The sequence below is a fragment of the Phascolarctos cinereus genome, unplaced genomic scaffold (genome assembly GCF_003287225.1).
Source record: "Phascolarctos cinereus isolate Bilbo 61053 unplaced genomic scaffold, phaCin_HiC Scaffold_1;HRSCAF=81, whole genome shotgun sequence".
NCBI lineage: Eukaryota > Metazoa > Chordata > Mammalia > Diprotodontia > Phascolarctidae > Phascolarctos > Phascolarctos cinereus.
In genome coordinates this window covers 192,394,114-192,417,048 of record NW_027555514.1, presented here as the reverse complement: position 1 = coordinate 192,417,048, position 22,935 = coordinate 192,394,114, and the positions used below count along the sequence as shown (strand labels likewise).

The window sequence follows — 22,935 nt, the reverse complement described above, 5'->3', positions numbered from 1 at the left end:
CCACATGTGAACTCAGGTCTTCCCAACTTCAAGCTTGATGCTCTTGGTACACCGTATAGAGTGCTGGGCCTGGAGGTAGAAAGTCTCATCTTCCTGAATTCAAATCTGGCCTCAGACATGTATAAACTATATGACGCTGGGCAAGTCACCTGACCCTGTTAGCTTCAGTTTCTTTAACTACAAAATGAGCTACATAAGGAAATGGTAAACCACTCCAATATCTCTGCCAAGAAAACCCGAAATGGGGTCACAAAGAGTTGGACATGACTGAAACAATTGAACAACAACAAAACATGATGGTATGATTTCCTAAGCATGATTCTCCACTCTCAGCTAAACTGCAGCTGGGTGAACTGTTCACCTTACCTATTCTCCATCGTCTCAGATAGAGGGAAGCAGTGGAATGTGGACACTTCAATTACGGAATCGCAGAGCTGTCAAGGACCCCAGGGACCATCTAGTTTGAACTCATGCCCTCTACACTGTCCCAAACAAATGGTTATAAACCCATATAGAATAGCTTATTTGAACACCTCTAGTGAGGAGGCACTGCCTCCTTCTCCAGAAGCCCATTCTTCCCAGGGCAATTCTTATTGTTAGGAAATTTTACCTTACATGTAACTCCCTCAACATCCATTCATCACCGCTCCTAGTTTTATTCTCTAGGACCAAAGTACACTCCCTTCCACATAACAGCAGATACTTGAAGACAGATACTATGTCTCCTATACGTTTTCTCTTCCAGCTATTTCATTTTCATTTCCTTCAAACATTCATCCTATGGACCTGAAGCCATTTGCTTTCCTTGTCATTCTCTAGACATGCTACTGATGTGTTTCCTAAAATATGGCTCCCTGAATGAATGCAGCTCTCCCAGACCCGGGCGCGATGCTACAGATTTAGCCTGAGCAGATAAGATTACAGCAGAATTATTCCCTCCCTAGCCAGTGCCTCTATTCATTCACTCTAAGATTACATTAGTTTTTTTGGTGGCCATGTCACACTACTAATTCAAATTCAACTTGAAATCTGCTTAAACCCCCAGTTCACACAAAGTATTGTCTAACCATACTTCTTCCATCTTCTACTGTACAGTAGATGACAGTACAAGTATGTCTTTCCTTATCTCCACCTCCTACTTCTTTCAAGTCCCAGCTAAAATCTTACCTTCTATAGGAAGCCTTTCCTGATGCCCCTTAATTCTAGTGCCTTCCTTCTGTTAATCATGTCCAATTTATACTGCATATGTCTTCCTTGTACATAGTTATTTACATGTTGTCTGTCACCTTAGACCGTGGGCTCTTGGAAAGTAGGAAATATCTTTTACCTTTCTTTGCATCTTCAGGGCTTAGCACAGTACCTGGCATAAAATAGGTAATAATAAATGTTTATTGACTGACGACATGTATAGCTATTAAATTTGCTCCATCTTTCTAGTCTGCTGAGATCCTTTTGAATCCTTACTTTGTAATATAATAGATCAGTTATTCCTCCCAGTTTTGTGCCACTTGTAAATTTGATAATCCTTCCATCCATGTACCGGAAGTTCAGGTTGGGGACCAGGCTCTAAACAGCTGAAAGAATCAGGGAAGATTTCATTGAGGAGGTGGTGACTCAGTGGGCCCTTGAAAGATGGGTAGCAATGAATGAGCAAGAGGAACAAGAAAAGTGAAAGAACCTAAAGAAACCACAACCTTGGTCCATGAGCCCCTGAATCACTGGGCAGGAATATGAGTCATGAGTTATTCTTCACCTTTCTTAAGTTCTCATTCTTCCCACAAGTTGAGAGAATCTACAGATAGATATGTGAATTGAGGACTCACTGAATCCATTGTTGAACTCCTCTGGAGTCAGGAAGCCATTGCCATCAGCATCCAGGGTATCAAACACATCCTCCAGATCCTCCAAGCTGAGAGGCAACTCATTGTGAAGCCGCTGAAAGCAATGAAAACTGTGTTTGTTACAGGGAAGAACACATCTACTGGGGCTGACCAGGAAGAGTCTTAAGGGTCCACTACCAATTGGCCTAAACTTTAGCAGATTTCATACCACATGCCAGAAACTACTTCCTTCTTAGAGATAGTTAGACCTATAGCCTATTTGCCTTTCTTTTGTATCCCTAGGACTTAGCCCCATACGTGACACCATCATAAATGCTTGACATTTATAGTGAACTGATAATTAAAGCTAGAAAAGGCCAAATCCCAATCTAAACCCCTCATTTTGATGATGAAGAATCTGGAGTCCAGAGCAATAAATAATGTGTACAAGGTCAAGCAGATAGTCAAGGAAAGAGTTGGGACTCCAACCCTCCTGGAATCCTGATTCTCAATGCATTGTTCTTTCTTAATTCCACACTTGAAGGTCAGTTCTTGGAAGTCCTTTTTGATGAAGGCTTTTGGCTCCTCCTCATGCTCTAATGATAGTTTTTGCTTTAGAAGTAGCATGAAAGATAACATCAGTCTTTTAGGATAAGAAAAGGGAAGTGTGCCAGCCATGTAACAAGAATGACAGACAAAATAGGGGGAACCTAACTGCTACAAAGGTGTCTCCAACAAATTCAAAGAACCGTAAAGGGGGACTCCAGTATACTGGATGGATCTTCTATTGGGGATTTTTAAAAAGACATGGACAAGAATCACATAGTATGAAAAGACATAGTTGAGATGCCATCTGGACTGGTGGGCACCCACACTCATGAAATCACAGAGCCTCCTAGGGATAGATAAAAGAAGGCAAGGTCATTTACTGGAGGGGAGGTGGTAGAGTTACAAGTTACGATCAGAGGAGAAAAGTTTTGTTATTGTTGAGAGGGCAAATGTGATAGGAAGCAAATAAAAGGAATGTTATGCAGAGCTTGGGGTCTAGGTGAGAGCAGCACAAATTTATAGTGGACTAATCAATCATCACAGTTTATTGACTTCTAGCAGTTTTTAGCTGTTTCAGAATAATTTTGGGAAAATAGATGGAAGGTTTGGGGGTTGGTAGTATGGAAATTGTTTGGGAAAGAACAATGTTTAAATGGCTGATAGTGAGTCAAGACTGGGCAGCAAGGGAAACTAAACTCAAACAGAGGTGATGAACTGAGAAAAAAGGTAGGAACTATGAGTAGAGAGCATGACAAGGGTGAAGTACAGATAAGCCTTTGAAGTAGACTCAAATTAGAAATTCATCAGTTGGGGAATGGTTACCTAAACTTTGTTTCACAAATATAACAGACTCTTGCTATGCTGTAAGAAGTTACCAATATGAAAAATTCAGAGCAACAAGGGAATAAAAAGTGAATGATGAGATGGCAATATGGCATACTGGAAGAAATGTGGGCTCAGGAGTCAGATGACCTAGATTTCTACCCTGGCTTTACTTACTGCCTATATAAGTGACCTGGGGCAAGCTACTTCCTTCTAAGTCTTAGCATCTTCAAAAATAAGATGAAGTATATTGGGTGAGATGACTCTGAGGACTCATTCAAGCTCTAAATCCCATAATGCAAGTTGACTAGGTCTTATTCACCAGTATGACATTCTCCCAAGGCTCGCCCATTTAGAGTCTCCTATTTACTGTCCCCCCTTAATGTTTCTCTTCCCTTGCACCAGGAAACACCTCTTCTATGAAAATTCCTCAGACTAACTCCATTAGAATCCAGGCACCCACATAATTCCAGGTCCTCACAACATTTGCATTTATCTCTCTGTACAACTTATAATTTACATTTATATTGAACTAGGCCACGCTATTGTAGCCTAGAGTCCAAGTTGCCAGGAGAGAGAATTTTGAGTGGCTCAGGTCTTCTACATAGTTTTTGTCTACTTATGTTAATTCTTCTCAGAGAAAAAGTCCTCCATCTACTCTCCCTCTGCTTCCTTTTCCAAGTCTCTCCTCCTCCTCCAGTCCCTTCTATCCCACTGGCTTCATAATCACTGGGAACAGCTGGGAAAGGAAGGAATTTGTCTTTGTGACCATCCTTCTCTCCCCTCTCCCACATTGCTCTCTTCTCTCCTCTCTTAGGTGTTAAATGACAGAAGCATAAATGCTGGAGCATTTATGAGATTATCTAGTACAACCCACATCCAAATCAAATTAGGAAAATTAAGGGAAAGTGACTTTCCCCAGACCACACGGTGGCTGATCGGGGACCAGAATTCAAGTATTCTGAATTTAAGACCAATTCTGTTAAACTAGCATATAAACTATATGGCTGTAATTAAAGTGTGAGCTGAAATTGAGGAATTACAATGAGAAATTTAACCACCAGATGGTATCACTAGTTACTAACATGACTTTACTCATCCAGAAGGACCAAGTCCTGGGAAGTCCCAAGTTCCACCAGCTTCTAGCAGGATTTCTTCACCCTTGGTCCATAAACTAGACAGATTTCAGGGGGTTTTCAAACTTACATCTTTATTTTCACTAACAGTGAACTGAAACCTAGCATTTCCTTCCATTATGAATGCAGGCAAACAAACATGCCAAGAAGAGGTCCCTAGTCTCCGCCAGAATAGCAAAGGGGTACAGGACATCAAAAAAGATTCAGAAGCTGTGTTCTGGAGGGAGTCCTGAGAGACAGCCAGACTCTCCAGAGTACTCAGGGTATAGGGTCCTTGTCCCTCAGTTCCGTCTCTCTCCTGGACAGTTGTCCTCATCTCAGCCTATTTGTATGGATTCATTCAATCAAAGATCACAGAATCATATATTTAGATTTTGAGCCAGGAAGGACCTTGAGGTGGTCTAGTCCAAATGACTTGCCCGAGGTTACATGGGTAAGTGGAAGAGCTGGGATTAAAACAAGGTCTTCTCATTTTAAATGTAGCATTCTTTATGGGGGCAGTTCGACGGCACAATGGATTGAGTGCTGGGTTTGAAGTCAGGAAGACTCACCTTCCTGAGTTTAAATCTGGCCTCAGAAACTTACTAACTGTGTGACTCTAGGTAAGTCACTTAACCCTGTTTGCCTCAGTTCCCCATCCATAAAATGAGCTGGAAAAGGAGATGACAAACCACTACAGTACCTATGCCAAGAAAACCCCAAATGGGAACACACAGAGTCGGACATGACTGAAACAAATGAACAAGAACAATAATAGTGGAACAATGGGGTGCAGGCAAGAGTGTTCAGACACAAATTTCTGTCTGACTTCCTTCTTACCTATCTGTTCTCCAACTTCCCCATCTCCCTTCCCTTTGATGAGGAAGTTCCAGGGATTGGCCAAAAGGGAAAAACCAAAAAGCTAGAAGGATGGACACTGGAATATTTTCATTTGAATGGTTGTGGAAGGCTGGCCATGGAGGAATAAACAAAGATTTGGCTCACTGTTTTAGAATGGCTGTTAGCTCCTGTCCAAATTGTTGGAATCTCCTCATGTGGGGTCTAGCTAAAGGGACAGAGGGCAAAGCAGCAGAGCCCTTGGTTTGCTGCCTGATTTTCTTTTTTCTTTTTTTTTTCAGGCAATTGGGGTTAAGTGACTTGCCCAGGGTCACACAGCTAGTAAGTGTCAAGTATTTGTTTTGAGGCTGGATTTGAACTCAGGTCCTCCTGACTTCAGAGCCGGTGGTCTATCCACTGCATCACCTAGCTGCCCCTCTGATTTTCTTATTCCTAGGCAGAGCTGGGTAGATTTGTACAGCCAAAACAGAAGCCACTGACCAGGCAATTTGGTGAAGTGGAAAGAGAACTGGGTTTTGGGTCAGGTACCCTGGGTTTTAATCCTGCCATTGAATAGCTAGAGCTTCCTCATCTGTAAGATGAGGACTAGAAGATTTCTAAGGTTCCCTCTGGCTCTCAGTCACATGAAACTAATTATACCTATGAATCTATTAGTCTCCAAACGGGCTCAAACAAGCTTGGTGTCATAACATTCTTCTATTTGGAAGAGGAATTTCTTCCCACAAAGTTCTTTACTCAAACCCATTCCTCACCCAAAGGCATAGGGGAAGCCTATACTTTTCCCACAGATACTGAAAGTGACTTATGATGCTGTTAGGTGGGGTAAAAAAAAGAGGGGCAATACCTGTTTTGTGATACCCATCTGAATAATAAAGCAAAAAGAGCTAGCAGGTGTGAAAGTCCATAAAAACAACACGCAAGAGCACTTCGCAATATCCTGTGGCCATCTTCTAGCAGATCAACCATTAAATTTAATTTGGCAGGTAGCTACATTAAGAGAGACTGTGATGCACAGCAGAATGGGAAGATGGGCTGATGGGAAAGCCATTTGGAAGAATTAAATTAAATATGAATGTTCTTTAAAAGAGGGAGAGAAGGACAAGGGAGAAGCAGAGATTGTAGGCATGCATCTGTTTAGCATCCAGAAGAATTCCTGACTTTGTCTATAATCCATAAACCATCTGTCTTCAAAACCATGTTGGAGGGTTAGTAGAGGATAGTTAGAAAAGGGAGAGGCTTTATTTTGCGAGGGAGAAATTTATTAGCTCCCTTTAAACCAAATATCACTGTGTTAGAGGCAGAGTATATGACCCAACTCAGGCCATAGTCCTTTCAAGGATAGCTCTGATAGTCCCCACCCACACCTTCCTTTGCCTTAGTTCTTCTCTAAATATTATCTACGACATCATGATGTACACCCACAATACTCTGGAAGGAAGGGCATTCCAGAGGTCACTGAGTCCATTCTCCTACTTTGAGGAACATATGTTCATTTAAACCATCACAGCAATATTAGTTTAAAGCTCACCAGGAAAGATTTCTGTGCCCTTGCTGTCACTGACTCGAATATGTTCTAATATTGACTCTCATGACTCTCTCCAAATATCTTAACCCAAATCTTTCCTGCTGTTGCTCATTTTCTGCTTCTTTCATCAGTAGAGATGAATGTCAGATATAGCTTATCACCCACATGATGAATCTTAACATACCTGAAGATTGCTATTGAGTGTCCCTTTAATATTCTCTTTGGGTTAAATAATTCTACTTTCTTCAGCTTTTATTGATAATTGTTTCCACTCAAGGGCATGGCTGCCAAAGTGCTATTACAAGAGATTTCTCTGCTAAATAAGTCCTGGTGGTTCCCTGTTTCTTCTAAAATAAAATATAAACTCCTTTGGCCTTGAAAATCCTTCCAAGTCTATCTCAGCCCCCTTTTCCAGGCTTGTTATACATTGCTCCTCCTCATGTACTCTTCAGTCCAGCCAAAGGGGCCTTCTTTCACTTCCTCACATACAATAATACCTTTGTGTTTTTTTGTTCAGGCTATCCTCCATATCTGGAATGAAATCCCTGCCCACAATCCCTAGCTCCCTTTAAAGTTCAGTTTAAATGCCACCTCCTAAGGCCATGAGAGCCTTTCCCTCCCTATAACAAGCTGTTAGCGCTTCTCCCCAGAAAACTGTCTGGCATTTACTTTGTATATCCACATATATCCATGTTGTTTCCCCTAATGGGATGTAAATAATCTTGTTCAGAGTTGGGGCTGTTTCATTTTTGTCTCCAAATCCCTATAGAGAGTGTTTTGGCATAAAGTAGGCATTTAAAAAATGCATATTGATTGCATAGATGGCCAGTCTTTGGGTCACGAAGACCTGGCTTTTCTCATGCATCTTCCCTCACCCCAGTGAAAACACAGGATAACAAACCATGCTGGGTACTGTAATAGGAGCTGGGAATAAAAAATTCTGAAGGGAAAAAACAAAACAGAACAACATCCTTTGCCATCAAGGAGATTATGTTTAAAGGGTCTATTTTTCTTTTTTTTAACAAAAAGCAAAAGACCCTTAATCTCCACTTTTATTATCTCACATCTATCATCCTTCTAAGGAAATGCAAAACCATATATTACCCCACTTAGCCTCACAATATCGCCAACGTATTCAGTGTTCCATATATTCTGTGGAGGGTCAATATGTAGGCTTCTTAACTAATGGGGGTAAGCAGGAAGGAGGGCCTAGATGCTTTTTAAGTTTGCAATTGGGAAACAATAAATCTTTGTAGACTTGTAAATACCAGATTGCCAGTTCTAGGATTTATCTATTATTAGGTCAATGGCTCTCAAACTTATTCATCCTGGAATACCCCAATTGTCATGACATTCATGTCCTCTTCTATATCCCCATTCTCCCCTGATTATTCCCCTTCCCTCCAAGAAAGATAAAAAATTACTTAAATAAGACCCAGGGTCTTTCCTTAAGGCACTACCACCTGCTAACAACTTAGGCTTCACTCTCAGGAATGGAGATGTGTCTAAGAATCAAACACATCTGGTTGCTGTTGTTTAGTTGTTTTTCAGTCACTCTGACTCTTCATGACCCCATTATGAGTTTTCTTGGCAAAGATACTAGAGTGGTTTGCCATTTCCTTCTCCAGCTCATTTTGCATATAAGGAAACTAAGGTAAATAGGGTTAAGGGACTTGCCCAGGGTCATGCAGTTAATACATGTTTGAGGATAGATTTTTTTTAAAGTAATTTATTTTTAGTTTTCAACATTCACTTTCATAAACTTTTGAGTTTTAAATTTTCTCCCCCTCCTTCCTTACCTCCCTTCACAAGATGGCATACAATCGGATATAGGCTCTACATGTACATTCCTATTAAACATATTTTCACATTAGTCATGTTGTAAAGGAGAATTAGAACCAATAGGAAGAACCACAAGAAAGAAGAAACAAAACAAAAGAGAAATAAAAGGGCAAGTAATATGCTTTGATTTGCATTCAAAATCCATAGTTCTTTCTCTGGATGTGGATAGCATTTTCCATCATGAATCCTTTGGAGTTGTCTTGGATCCTTCGTTTGCCTTGCTAAGAAGAGACAAGTCTATCAAAGTTAGCATCACACAATGTGGCTGTTACTGTTTACAACATTCTCCTGGTTCTGCTCACTTCACTCAGGATTAGTTCATATAAGTCTTTCCAGGTTTTTCTGAAGTCTGCCTGCTCATCATTTCTTATAGCACAACAGTATTCCATTACATTCACATCCTACAACTTGTTCAGCCATTTCCCAACTGATGGGCATCCCCTTAATTTCCAATTCTTTGTCATCAAAGAAAAGGCTGCTATAAATATTTTTGTACATGTGGGTCTTTCCCATTTTTATGATCTCTTTGGGATACAGCCCTAGAAGTGCTATTGCTGCGTCAAAGGGTATGCATATAGCCTTTGGGCATAGTTCCAAATTGCTCTCCAAAATGGTTGGATCAGTTCACTACTCCACACACAATGCATTAATATTCCAATTTTCCCACATCTTCTCCAGCATTTATCATTTTCCTGTTTTGTCATGTTAGCCAATCTGATAGGTGTGATGTGGTACCTCAGAGTTGTTTTAATTTGCATATCTCTAATCAATAGTGGTTTAGAGCATTTTTTCATATGACTAAAGATACTTTAATTTCTTCATCTGAAAACTGCCTGTTCATATGCTTTGACCATTTATCAATTGGGGAATGATTTGTATTCTTATAAATTTGACTCAATTCTCTGTATATTTTAGAAATGAGGTCCTTATCAGAGACAGTGGTTGTAAAATTGAGGCCAGATTTAACTCAGGAAGATGAGTCTTCCTGATTCCAGGGCTGGCACTCTATCCACTGTGCCACCTAGCTGACCTTATGAACATATCTGGATGAATCAGCAATGGGAAGGAGGCTTTCATGTATCTAACAATCTGCCACCATTATAAAACTCTTCTTTGGAGTTTGGCAAGTTACAATGTCTGCGAATCCCTTGAAATCTCCAATCATGCTTTCCTTTTGATCTTGGCTACATGTGTTTTATTTGTATAAAAACTTTTTAATTAAATGTAATCAAAATTATCCATTTTATACCTTACTTTGTTCTCTCTTATTTATTCATAAATTGCTCACCTATACATAAGTATGATAAATATTATGTTCCATGTTCTTCTAAATTTCTCATAAAATCTCTCTTTATATCTAGGTCACGTATCCAAATTTTTATAGACAGTTTATCAGATAAAGGTCTCATATCTAAAATATATAAAGAACTTTGTCAAATCTATAAGAATATGAATCATTCCCCAATTGACAAATAGTCAAAGGATATGAACAGGCAGTTTTCCAATGAAGAAATCAAAATAATTTATAGTCATATAAAAATGCTTTAAATCATTATTGATTAGAGAAATGCAGATTAAAACAACCTTGAGATATCATTTTACACCTACCAGACCAGCTAAAATGATAGAAGTGGAAGGGACTAATGTAGGACAGGATGTAGAAAAATTGGGACGCTAATGCATTGTTTGTGGAATTGTGAATCGATCCAACCATTTTGGAAAGCAATCTAGAATTATGCCCAAAGAGTTATTAATCTACCTATACCCTTTGACCTAGCAATACCACTACTTGGTCTATTTCCAAAGGTGATTAGGGAAAAAGGAAAAGAACCTGTATGTTCTAAAATGTTTATAGCAGCTTTCTTTATGGTAATAAAGAACTGGAAATTGCAGGCATGCCCATCAATTGGGGAATGGCTGAACAAGTCACGGTATATGATTGTGATAGAATACTACTGAGCTATAAAAAAATGAGAGTACAATGGTTTTAGAAAAACATAGAAAGACTTGAATGAAATAATGATGAAAGAAATGAGCAGAACCAAGAGAACACTATATACAGTAACAGCAATATTATTTTAAGAACAACTTTGCACAAGTACGTTTTTTTGTCTATTATAAACACCCAAATTAACTATAGAGGACATATGAAGAAAGACACTCTCTCCATCCAGAAAAAGAACTGACAAATATAAGTATGTATAGAATAATTTTACATAGATATACCTATTTGTGTCTAATGGTTGCCATGGTGTGTATGGGGAGAAGGGAAGAAAAAAAAGGAAAAAAATTTACACGATAATTTTGTAATGGTGCTGATGGATCCACTTTAGAAAGCTGCTGAATGCTAAAAGCATTGGCCTGCATCAAGAAAATTTCTTTATCTTTCTGATGATTGTCCCACCAAATATAAAAAAAAATTAAAAAAGCAAAAGCAACTTGGAGCAGTGTTAAAGCAATTGATATGAGTTTGTGCCATGTTCAGAGAAAGCCCAGATCACTGAATTGCAAAATCTCAGAGTATCCTCTGGCCTTAGCCCATCACAGTTATTATTTGTGGACTTAATGCCTTATTGGCTATTCTATTTATCCTCCTAAATCAAATAGATGGATACATAACCTAGATATAAATTGTCATATCATAAACAAATTAGAGGAACAAGGAAAACATTAATTTTCAGTTCTATGGGGCTGGGGAAGAGTGTCATCTTAGCATTAAAAAAATGCACAGATGAGAAAAGGAAATGAAACAAATGTGTTCAATTCATTGTATATTTTAAAAACATAAAAGCCACACATAAAAATATTTAAGGTTTTTATATACCATCCTCTTTATGTTCACTGTTTATGGAAATGTTCATGTTTGATACTGACATTAGCAAGCTTAAACTTTAGACCATAATAGTAATGAGGCTCACATGTAAGAAATATGTAGAATAAAGTTTAACTCACAACATCTGCTCTGGAAGTCTGTCTGTCTGTCTGTCTCTCAGCCCTTGTTGTTCAGCCTTCATTCTTACTCCTTCACTCCTCCTCCTCCTCTTCTCCTCCTCCTCCTTCTCCTTCATTCATTTTTTTTCAAAAAGCCAGAACAATTTACATTGTGTCCTGCACAGATTTAGTTTTCATTTTTGATTTCTTGAAATACAGCTCTGAAAAGACAGGCTTTTAAGAAGCCCTCATGGAGCTACTTGACTATGCCTTTAAAACCAAATCACTCTGGCTGTCATTGAATGGCCAATAATAGCCCCAACTCAAGCCTCTGTGGCTTACTGTTTAGGTTTTCATGGCTCAGAATGAGTGTAAATAGTAATTGTTTTCTGTTCCAGCCAGAAATTAGGAAGGTTTTCTCCTCCTAGATTAATATCTTTGTAATAGTAAATTGGACCATCCTTTGTCTTTACTCTTACCTAGCCCTACATCATTGAATGGGTGTGACCTCAGACAAACTAAGACTCACGAAAAGACCTAAATTTAGCAAGACTGAGGTCACCCACTGCAACCTGGGCCATCTCAAGTCACCTTTACCTGTCTGGCCACTGGATTTTGATGACACTAGAAGAGAGAGTGAGGCTGATGACTTTGCACAGCTTTGCCTAGATTTGCCTCACTTAAGTCTAGTTCATGCACAAGTCAAGACATCATCCTCATGGTGTTAGTGGTACTTTTTGAGAATGAAAAATGAACAACAACAACGACAAGTCAGTAGGAAGGCAGTGGCAAAATAGGAACTCGAACCCCATGTATCCTAATCTCAAGTATCCTAGTCCTAAGCAAAAGCACTTAGATTAGGAGACTTCACTCTAGAATTAGTAGCTAAAAGAAGCTATAAAGTCCTTCTGCTTTGTATTTCTTTTTTATCTGTTATTCTGAACTTGACTAACAAATATCAATATTTCCATAAACATTTTTTTAATGCTTAAATGACACTCTTCTTTCTTCTCTTCTTTCTTGAGCATCACTATAGTTAGCCCTCCTCTCTTTCCCTTAAATCCCTTCCCTAATTAAAAAAAAAAAACCTCCCTTGTAAAAAAAAAATAGCAAAGTGAAGTGCATGGGCATGGGCATGCACACACACATGCACATTGGCTATTTCTGACAACGAAGGTCTAATTCTGCACTCTAATTCATCACTGCTCTGTAGGTAATGGGTAGTATGCATCATCATTGGTCATCTGGTGTTGTGGTTGATTATTGTATAGATCACAGTTTTTAAGTCTTTCAAAGTTGTTTTTCTTTATAGTGTTGTAGTTTTTGTATAAATTGTTCTAGTTCTGTTCACTTCATTCTGTACTATTTCATACAAGTCTTCACAAATCTCTCTGACTATGATCTCTTTTGTTATTTTTTTGAAAAAAAATTATTTTATTACGTTTCTATACTTTCATTGGTTCAGTCATTCTCTAATTGATGGGAACCCCATTAGTTTACAGTTTTTCACTACAACACAAAGTACTGTTACAAATATTTTTGTGTATATGTATCCTTTCATCCTTCTTTGATCTCTTTGGGGTGTATGCCTAGTCATTAGTGGTATTTTTTGGTCAGAGGCTCTTCTGGTATCATTCCAAATTGTCTTCCAGAATAGCTGGCTCCATAACTCCATCAATCGTGCATTAGCGTGCAAATCTACACCCATGGCTTCTCCAAAATGTCATTTTCCTTTTTTTGTCAACTTTGTCACTCTGATGGTTGTGAGACAGAATTTCAGAGTTGTTTTAATTTGTATATCTCTAACTACTGATGGTTTGTAGTATGTTTTTGTATTGCTATTAGCAGCTTAGATTTCTTCCCATAAGAACTGCCTATTTGTATACCTTGGTCATTTATTTGTTGGGGAATGGTTCTTATTTTTATATATTTAAATCAATTTCCTATATATTTTAGATATCAGACCACTGTCAGAGGCATTTGTTACAAATATTTTTTCACCAGATAACTGCATTGATTTTCTCTGTACAAAAGCTTTTTAACTTTAATCAAAGTTGTTAAATTTTGTGATCCACTTTATGCCTTGTTTGATCAAGAGCTCTTCCCATACCCATTGTTACGAAAAATCTTTCTTTGATAATTTAATTTTTTATAATGTTACCTTTTATATCTAAGTCCATTTGGAACTTATTGTGCTATGATGCTATATATTGGTCCAAATCTGGTGAAACATTTGTGAGCTAGAGCAACAGCTAGTGGGTATATAACCATTCTTATATATGGCTGAGGTAGAATATAAGAGTAGGTCATGAGCTTTAAGGAATTTGAGGAATTGAGACATTAGAGAGTTCCAGGGGACATCTATGTGGATAGTAGAATCCCTTAGCATAAGGGCAAGACTTGTGGAATTGAGGAAGATGGTGAACTGGGTGCTGAACTCCTAGAGAAAGGAGAGAGAATAACCCAGAGGGTGGTATATTACAGCTATCATAAATTTTATAAAATTTTTATTTTGTGAACTTCAAAAGAGGAAAGGTTACTGAGTACTTAAATGCTACGTTATTTGGTGCACATATATGTGGATATCTATATGCACACATCTTTTTTTATTCGTGCATAAATTGAAGTGAGGCAGAGTTGCATGAAGTCATTGGCCTCGCTCTCTCCTCCAGAATCATTACACATATATAGCTGATATTATTCATTGTCTATTTTGCCTTTAAGCATAAAGTAGTTTGCTTTAAACACTTCTATTTTTACTGTTGCATTATCTGAGATAATGATTGATAGCCTTGCTTTTTTGAGTTTGCCTAAAGCATGATAAATTCTGTTCCAGCTGCAGATTTTAATTCTGCGTGAATCTTTGTTTCAATTTTTTTTCATAGAAATAGCATATTGTTGAATTCTGATTTTGAATCCATTCTGTTATTCTCTTCTGTTTTATGGGTGAGTTCATCCCATTTGTGCTTGTGGTTATAATTGTTAATTTGTATTTCTCTGTCCTATTCTTTTATAATTTCTCCCTTCTTTGCCCCCCAGCTCCCCTGTTTTGTAAAGGTGAATGTTGTGTAAGAGACATAATGTGATCAGCACTTGTGATCTATAATTGAAGCCATTTGCTTCCATACCACTGCTCCTCTTTTTTGGCCAAATTCAGATCACTGGATCTTACCTTTTGTTTCTTTCTATTTAATCACCCCTCCAGAGACAAAAATGTGTTTTCCTTGTGACTACTACCTACTCAACTCTCTCTTCCCTTTTAAACACTTATTTCTGCTTTCCCTGTCTCCACCTACTTTGAGTTTAATATATTTCTCCGTACTTTGTGTGTGTGTGTTTCAGACAAGAATGAGGTTCAAGTGATGCCCATTCCTTTAACTCCTTCTTCCATGTATCTATATTCTTCTCTCAGACTCTAATTAAAATAATAACTTCCACTCCTTTGTCCTCATTTCCTCCCTGATGTATTTCTTTTTCTTTTCCTTCTCTTTTTCACTCTTAAAGTCACAGAAACAGGGGGGAAAAAATCACCCCTCCCTAAGACTCTCGGATTGTCCCTCTATTATTCCCTTAAAGAAATTAGGGTTCTGAAGAGACAAGTGATTGATCATTGTTTAACTCCCTCCAATTGCTTGTATATTTACCTTTCTAGGTTTCTCTCAACTTCTATGTTTGCATTTCAAAGTTTCTACTCTCTGGTCTTTTCATCATCCTGGAAGTTATCTATTCCATTAAAGGTTCTTTTTTTTTTTAACCTGAAGAATTATATCTAATCTTGAAGGATTAGTCATTTTTTTGTAAGGCTATCTTTTCCCTTCTCAGTCTTTTGATCATTTGCAATATTTTTCTTTGACCTGAAATCTCTGGATTTGGGTTATGATATTCCTGGGAGATTTCATTTTGGTTTATCTTTCATGAGAGAACCAGTGTATTTTTTCTATTTTTTATTCTGTCTCTCTCTCCCTCTCAGTCTCTATCTCTGTATGTCTCTGTCTCTCTGTCTATCTCTCTGTCTCTGTCTTTCTGTCTGTCTCTGTCTCTCCCAACTGGGTCTCCTTAGCAATCACTCATAGACCAGATCCCACTACTGATCAGCGTCAACTTTGACCTGCTCAGTTTCTTACCTTAGGCAACTTGCTCTTCCTTAGGCAACTTGGTGCTCCCTCTCCCACCCTACCCCTACCCCACCAATTCCAAAGGGAATCAACATAATGTTACCATACTTGGCACAGACGCTTGATTGACTTTAGCCCACTGTATCATAGAATTACTGAGCCCAAGCAATCTACCAGGCTCAGCCTCCCCAGCAGCAGTGATTAGAGGAATATACCATTATACCTGGCTTTAATAGATCTAGGTGGTTTTATCTGACTTTTAAAAATATGGTACCTAAGGGAGTCGGATAAGTCTTAAGTTATCTCTTTTTCATCTGCTTTCAATGTTTTTTATACCATATATCTTATATTTTCTATCTTTCAGTCTTTTATTTTATCCTAATGTTTCTTATTACCTCATGGGGTCACTGAGTTCTGTTTGCTCCATTCTCATATTCATGGAGCTGCTACTTGGTTAAGATTTTCTACCTTTTTACCTCCTATTCTAAGCTACTTATTCTCCTTACAGGTTTTCTTTCCTCCAGGGTCCTTACTTCACTTATAATTTAATTTCTAATTTCTTGCTTTAATTCTTCCCAGTTATTTTTGTAGTCCTTGTGATAAAGCTGTTTTTTTTTCCTCTAAGGCTTTGCTTATTGCTGTTGTGCAGTTATTTTCTTCTTCTAGGCATACTTCTTGGGTGTTTGTTAATCCATATTTCCATATTTCCATGTTCAGTGTCTTCTATTTATTTATATCTCCTGCCTCAAGTTCCAGATTTGGGATTTTGTGCCAAGAATAGATTCCATTCCTTTCCTTCTGGATGAGACAGTCAGGCACTGTTTGGCCCTTACCTCGGTTACCTGGGCTCCTACCACTGACTTCTACTTGCCCTGGTATATCTCTATTCAAAGTACCAGCAGGTTTTAGGTTCTCCTGGATCATTTGGATTGTGCTGTGGTCTTCAGAATCCTCTGGAGTCTCAAGTTAATTTGTTGCAGACTTCCAGTCCCCCTGGACTGTCCCCATCAGAATACTACAATCTCTGGCCCCAGCGACTTAGAGTGATCAGAACACTGCTGGTTTCTGACTCTCCTACAGCTTCCTTCTCCAAGCACTAAGGTCTCTCTCTTCCCCATTGCAGAGTGCTGCAGGCTGCAGGGCCCTCTGAAGTACATCAGGTCAGAGTGCTTCAAACTCTTGGATTTCTTGGGACATGGATATGAGAGTTTTGCTTGCTCCCATCCCATGTTATGGTCAGAGTGCTCAGAGTGTCCAAGGACTTCTTCATCAGCTCACACCAGGTTTCCTGTCCTCCTTCTTCCTAGTACAGGATATTGTAGGTTTCAGATGCCTCTGCATCTTCTGTAGTCCAAGTACTGGCAGACTCCTAGCTTGTTTATCTGAGCTTTTCCTAGTTTCCCTGGCGGAGCAGTCCCACAGTCTTCTGGCTTTCTGTTTGTCTAGTTTTGGACTGGAGTAAGGCACTTACTACAACTTCTCTTTGGATTTATTGATCATTATTCTATTTGATGCTATTTTAAAACCTTTTTTCTGGAGTGCCTGTAGAAGAGCCTGGCTCCTCTGTGACTTTCCAAATTGCCATCTTAACTGGAAGCCTTCATAGGTCTTTTAAAAGAAGAAAGACTCTCATCTTCCTGGGAAATTTTTTAATATCCTTATGCCTGGGGGGAAAAAAGGACATCTGGGATATCTTCTCTGAAGACTCTCTGAACGGAGTCCTTATTAGCTAAGAAGGATGGGATATACATTGGCAGCTAGATTGCACAATGGATAGAGCATTAGGCCTCAAGTCAGGAAGACCTAAGTTCAAATCCAGCCTCAGTTACTTTCTATCTGTATTACCCTGGGCAAGTCACATAACTTCTTTCCGCCTTAATTTTCTCATCTGTAATATGGGAATAATAATAGCACTCACTTCCCAGAGTTGTTGTGAGGATCAAATGAGATGATAATTGTAAAGAGCTTAGCACAGTGACTGGCCCATAGTACATGCTATAAATGTTAACTATTATATGTACCAGAGTCATTCTATTTGCAAGTCATTCCCAGTAAGTAACATTAATGTGTAATCTCTCACAATCAAGACTATAGCTGTACAAGATTTCTGATTATCACACACATTTAATCCCAAAGTCACCTCACAGCTGACTAACATTTCAATTCAACAAACATTTATTAAGCACCTACTGTGTATAAAACACTTTCCTAGACTCTAGTAGTAATAGAAAGTGTAGATGCCTATGTTCATAAAACCTACCACATAGTAGGAATACAAAATACACACACAAATAATTATAACGCATGCTATTATATAGTACAGTGTAAGTACCTTATGGAGTTACAAAAGAAAGTGATGTATGAGGTTTTAAAGGAGAGGTCATTACCAACCCAGAAGCATCAGAGAAAGCTTATTTGATATTTGAGTTGGGCTTCAAAGGAATGGAGGACATTCTAAGCACAAGGAATGGCATGAATAAAGGTACAGAGGCAAGAAAACATAAAATATGTTTTGAGGGACAGAGAAGAGTCCAGTTTGATTGTGGTAAAGATTCCATGGAAGCCTTCAGCTCTATCCTTGGGTTCATACTCAGTTCCCACTTATTGTTACTTCGTGGTCTGCTGGGATGTGACTTGTACTGTGGAGACCAGAGCCCCCTGCTTCTGATTCCCCAGGTCCCCAAGAGTAAGCTCCAAACAAACTCTGGCAAAGGAAGATCTCTCTCCACAATCCAATGTGTATAGGTCCTGCCAGGCCAAGAAGACAGACCAATGCAGATTTAAGACCACAGTTTTAAGAGATGCTGGCATACTAGCATGGCTGACCCCCACTTGGCCAATAACTAAGCTCTGTCCATATATGCTGTTTTTAATTTTTTGCTTGGTAGTATGGTTTTTTGATCATGAAGGTCTGACTCCATACTCACACCTTAAATGAATTAGAGGGAACATTGCTTGTGCGTTTTATCTCCCTACAAAAAGATATCAGAAGAACTCCTCTCCAAGGATCAGAAAAACCTCATAATGCCCTAATTCTCCCACAAAATAAAAACAAAAACCTCCCAGTTATGTAGAGTACTCAGCCTTCTAGTCCAATATTCTCACAACCCATGACAACTATTTACCAAATAGCACAAGCTTTATAATCTCTATTTTACAGTTAAGGAAACAGAGTCTCAGAAAGGTTAAAAGACACTTCCTTTTGGTCGTAAGGCTAGGAAGTGTCAGAGCTAGATGATCGTTTTAACTGATTCTTTCTTCATCTGTCTCCCCAAGCATCCCTAAGATACCACCATCTCCCACTGAATTTCTCCCTTTCCTGCTCTTCTTTATAGCTGCTTTTGTTTTTTCCCAATAAACTGAAAGCCTCCTGCCTCTCTCTTTCCTGTCAAGCTGCAGGCTAAGCTAGGTGTGAGGGTAAAGGGATGGAATATCAATAATATCAATAATGCAGTGAAGACAAAGTAAGAGGCCACTGCTGGTATCCACAAGGTAATTAGGTAGAGGCAGGATCATGCCCACAAGAAATTGTAGTTATTTTTACCACAAATTACAACACAAAAAAACCTTCCATAGAAATATGAAAGTTGACTAAATATTTTCTTGAGAAGTGACTGATGTTTCTTCACATTAGCATATTTTTCACAGTCATAATTACAGTCTGTATGGAGCTAATAGATACATAAAGACCTGAGACGTTAATAATAGGGAGATAGGGCATAGACATGTGATTTCAGTGATACACAGAAGGTAAGATAACTCCCTCCATGACTGCAGGTCAGCACAATCTGTGATTTATAGACTTAGAGTATTCTAGAGCCCTAAAGGGTTAAGAAACTTGCCAGGGCCCTATGGAGCTAGTATAGGTCACAGGCAGGATTTGAACCCAAGTCTTTCTGATTTCAACACCAGCTCTCAAGCCACTATGTCATACTGTTCATATTTATATAATGTTTTAAGGTAGGGCAGTTAGGTGGTGCAGTGGATACAGAGCCTGGCCCAAATTGGTAAGACCTGAATTCAAATCTAGCTTCACACACTTACTAATTGTGTTACCTGGGGCAAAGCACTTAAAGTTTGCCTCAGTTTCCTCATCTGTAAAATAAGCTGGAGAAGAAAATGGCCACTCCAGTATCTTTGTCAAGAAAACCCCAAATAAGGTCATGGAGAGTTGGACATGACTGAACAACAAGGTTTTTGAAGAATTTTTACCCAGAACAATCCTGTGAGTTAGGCTGTTAGAAATAAAAACATAGCTCTCCCCCCCTTATGTGGGTTATCAGCTTTGTGGATTCCCCACCACAGTCACTTTTGCCTCCCACCTGAGATTAGTACCTAGTTGGAGGTGGGAAACAAAGTAAAGAGAGTGAAAAAAAGTTTGAATTTACTTCTCTTTGATTATGTCTGACTAAATTCCACAATCAAATACAAAATGCCTTTTGTCTTAAGCTTATCTTGATTAGTATCTCTTTCCAATTTTTAAAAAAAATTTTCAAGTAATAAGTGCTTTTAAAATTAATCTGTCCCACTCACTACCTCAAACTATTAAGCAAAACAAGAACAAATAAACAAATCCTTTAATACGTATCTCCATAGTCTGGAAAAAATAAATTCTCACACAAGCCATGTTTGAAAATGTACATCTATTTCTACATTTTGGCTTATTATTGCATTGATCAGAGCTCTAAAATGTTTCTGATTTTTTTTCCCATATATAATGTTTCTATCAATGTGAATAGTCCTTCTGGTTCTGCTTACTTCACTCTGCTTCAGTTCATAAAGATCTTCCCACTTATTTCTGAAATTATTCATTCCATCATTTTTTATGACATGTAAATGTTCCATTATATTCATATACCACAATTTATTTAGCCATTCCTCAATAGGATACCCCGTTAGTTTCCAATTTGGAGCCACCTAGCTAGCATTCTCTATGCCTCATCTCTTCTCCATCAGTGTGGCTGATTAAAGAGTTGATTATACTATTTAAAAACACCCCCACAAATCTGTGATAGTTACTTATGGAGTTAAGAAGGAGGAATTGAGGTGTGTCAAAGATTTACAAAAGTGCTTCTGTTAATAGCTTCTGGTACACAGTCTAACACTTTGCCCCATCGTTTCAGTCATGTCCGACTCTTCATGACCCCATCTGGGGTTTTCTTGGCAAAGATACTGGAGTGGTTTACCATTTCCTTGTCCAGCTCATTTAAAAGATGAGGAAATTGAGGCAAACAGGTTTAAGTGACTTGCCCAAGGTCACACAGCTAGTCTGAAGCCAGATTTGAATACAGGTCTTTCCAGGGCTCTACTGACCATGCCGTCAAGCTGCCCTGTCTTATGCTAGAGACGTCTTTACAAAATAGAAATAGATTACCAATCATTACTTGTTATACATAGCTGATCTGAGGATCTTCATGGGAAATGGGTGATAAACTCCCAGCCTTATTCTTCTCTCTTTTGGTGAAAGGATTGGCTGGTGGACAGACAAAGCTAGAAATGGAAGCCTTTGAAGGATGATCCCCTAAGGAAGACAGGTAAGATGCTGGCTTTCATGAAAAGTGCCAGAACCAACTTGGAACCCCCAAGCCTCACTTCTTAGCGAACATCATATTTAAGGGTAGTACAAATATTGAAACATTTCATTGTCCAGATTCTGTCTCTTTTGTATGAAGATAATTTTTAAAAATAATTTGTCAGCAGTGTGTTATATACACCTGCCTCCCAAGTACAGATAGAGTGCCCCTCCAGAAAGTGCTTTTTTTATATTGTTGGAGATGAAGTAGGAAGTAGGAAATTTGTTTTTCTGGGATTACACCAAAGGTTCCATTTTCTCTATGAATTTCTTGATGAAATTATCATTGCAGTGCAGGAAATTTAGGTAAGATGCTAAGAATTCTTTAATAATAATAATAATGATAGCTAGCATTTTCATACACACATTTTCATTTATTTATTTCATACATATCTATAAATAATTATATATATGCATATATTTATATATCTGTAAATACATATTTATAAATTTAAGTTTTTGCAAAGCACTTTACAAATATTATCTCATTTGAATCTGACAACCACCCTGGGAGGCAGGTGAGATTATTATCCCCATTTTATAGATGAGGAAACTAGGGCAGGCAGAGAGAGGTTAAAAGACAGACTCTAGGTATATGGAATGGCTATGACTTCAGAAAATGAAGTAAAAGCAAAGCAGCAATTCTTCTGTAGGATAATAGTGCAGTGCAGCCATGTTGCTGAAACAGGGGAAGAAACAACATGATCTCTAAAGATGCCTTCCAGTCCATTTGGTGGTAAGACTATCCTCAGGATCACAGGATAAGAGATCTAAAGCTAGAAGGGACCTTAAAGGGGAATGCTGTCACTCTACAGATGAGGAAACTAGGAGCCCAGGAGACGAAACATGATCACATTCACACTTCTTAGAAGCAGCATCAAGACTGGAATTCCAAATAGATATTGATGTAGGATTTAGAGCTGCAAGAGAGCCTAGTTCCCTTCATTTTTCAGATGACAAATCTGAGGCCCAAGGAGGTAAAATAAATTGCCTAAGAACTTATGGTTGCTAAGTAGCAGAATCAAGATGTGACATAGGAATCACCTAACTCCAAAACTGGAGGGCTCTTTCTTCCACACCAACAGTTCTCAAATTTTTTGGTTGTAAGATAACTTTACTCTTTCTTTGGGGGGGAAGGGGGGGGGAGGCAATCAGGGTTAAGTGACTTGCCCAGGGTCACACAGCTAGTATATGTCTGAGGGCGGATTTGAACTCAAGATGTACTGACTTCAAGGGACAGTGCTCTATCCACTGTGCCACCCAGCTGCCTCAATCTCTTTACTCTTAAAAATTACTGAGGACTCCTCGAAGAGTTTTTATGTGAGTTATATCTATTAATATTTGCTGTAGTAGAAATAAAAACAAATTAGTTTTATCATGAAAATAGTTTTGACCTCAGAGATGCCCTGAAAGGGTCTCAGGGACCCCCCCAAACACCTCCAGACCACACTTGCAGAAGGGCTGGCCCAGACCATGCTGTCTCTTCTGATTGCTCATTGAACTTTCCTAAGGCTCTGCATGGAGCATTATATTCTCATGGCTGCCATCCTAATACAGACTCACCTTCACCATCTATTTCTGTAGTATCCTCCTAATATATCTTGCTGTATGTCTTCCTACCTACACTTCCTCCCCATCTCCAATCTCTCCTTCATACACATAATAATCTTCCTTATGTAAGGATAAGGTTGTATCATTCCTCTGCTCATTGGCTCACTGGCTTCCAGTTGTAAGATTCAAACATTTTATCTTGGCATCCAAAGTTCTCCATCAGATGTTACTCTAT

At 38.6% G+C, this 22,935-nt stretch overlaps 1 protein-coding gene across 6 annotated transcripts in view; it reads right to left on the bottom strand.

Moving 5' to 3' along the window:
• Positions 1-22,935, bottom strand: part of CRACR2A (calcium release activated channel regulator 2A) — a 228,984-nt gene that overhangs the window by 121,159 nt on the left and 84,890 nt on the right. For 5 of the 6 annotated variants that reach the window (XM_078155925.1, XM_078155927.1, XM_021001581.2 and 2 more), the window contains 2 exons: positions 1,824-1,935; positions 1,328-1,360 (listed from right to left, as the gene is read on the bottom strand). In XM_078155925.1, coding sequence (XP_078012051.1) covers positions 1,328-1,360; positions 1,824-1,935 — 145 coding nt within the window. The remainder of the gene's footprint in view (positions 1-1,327; positions 1,361-1,823; positions 1,936-22,935) is intronic. The other variant, XM_078155932.1, reaches the window with a different exon arrangement.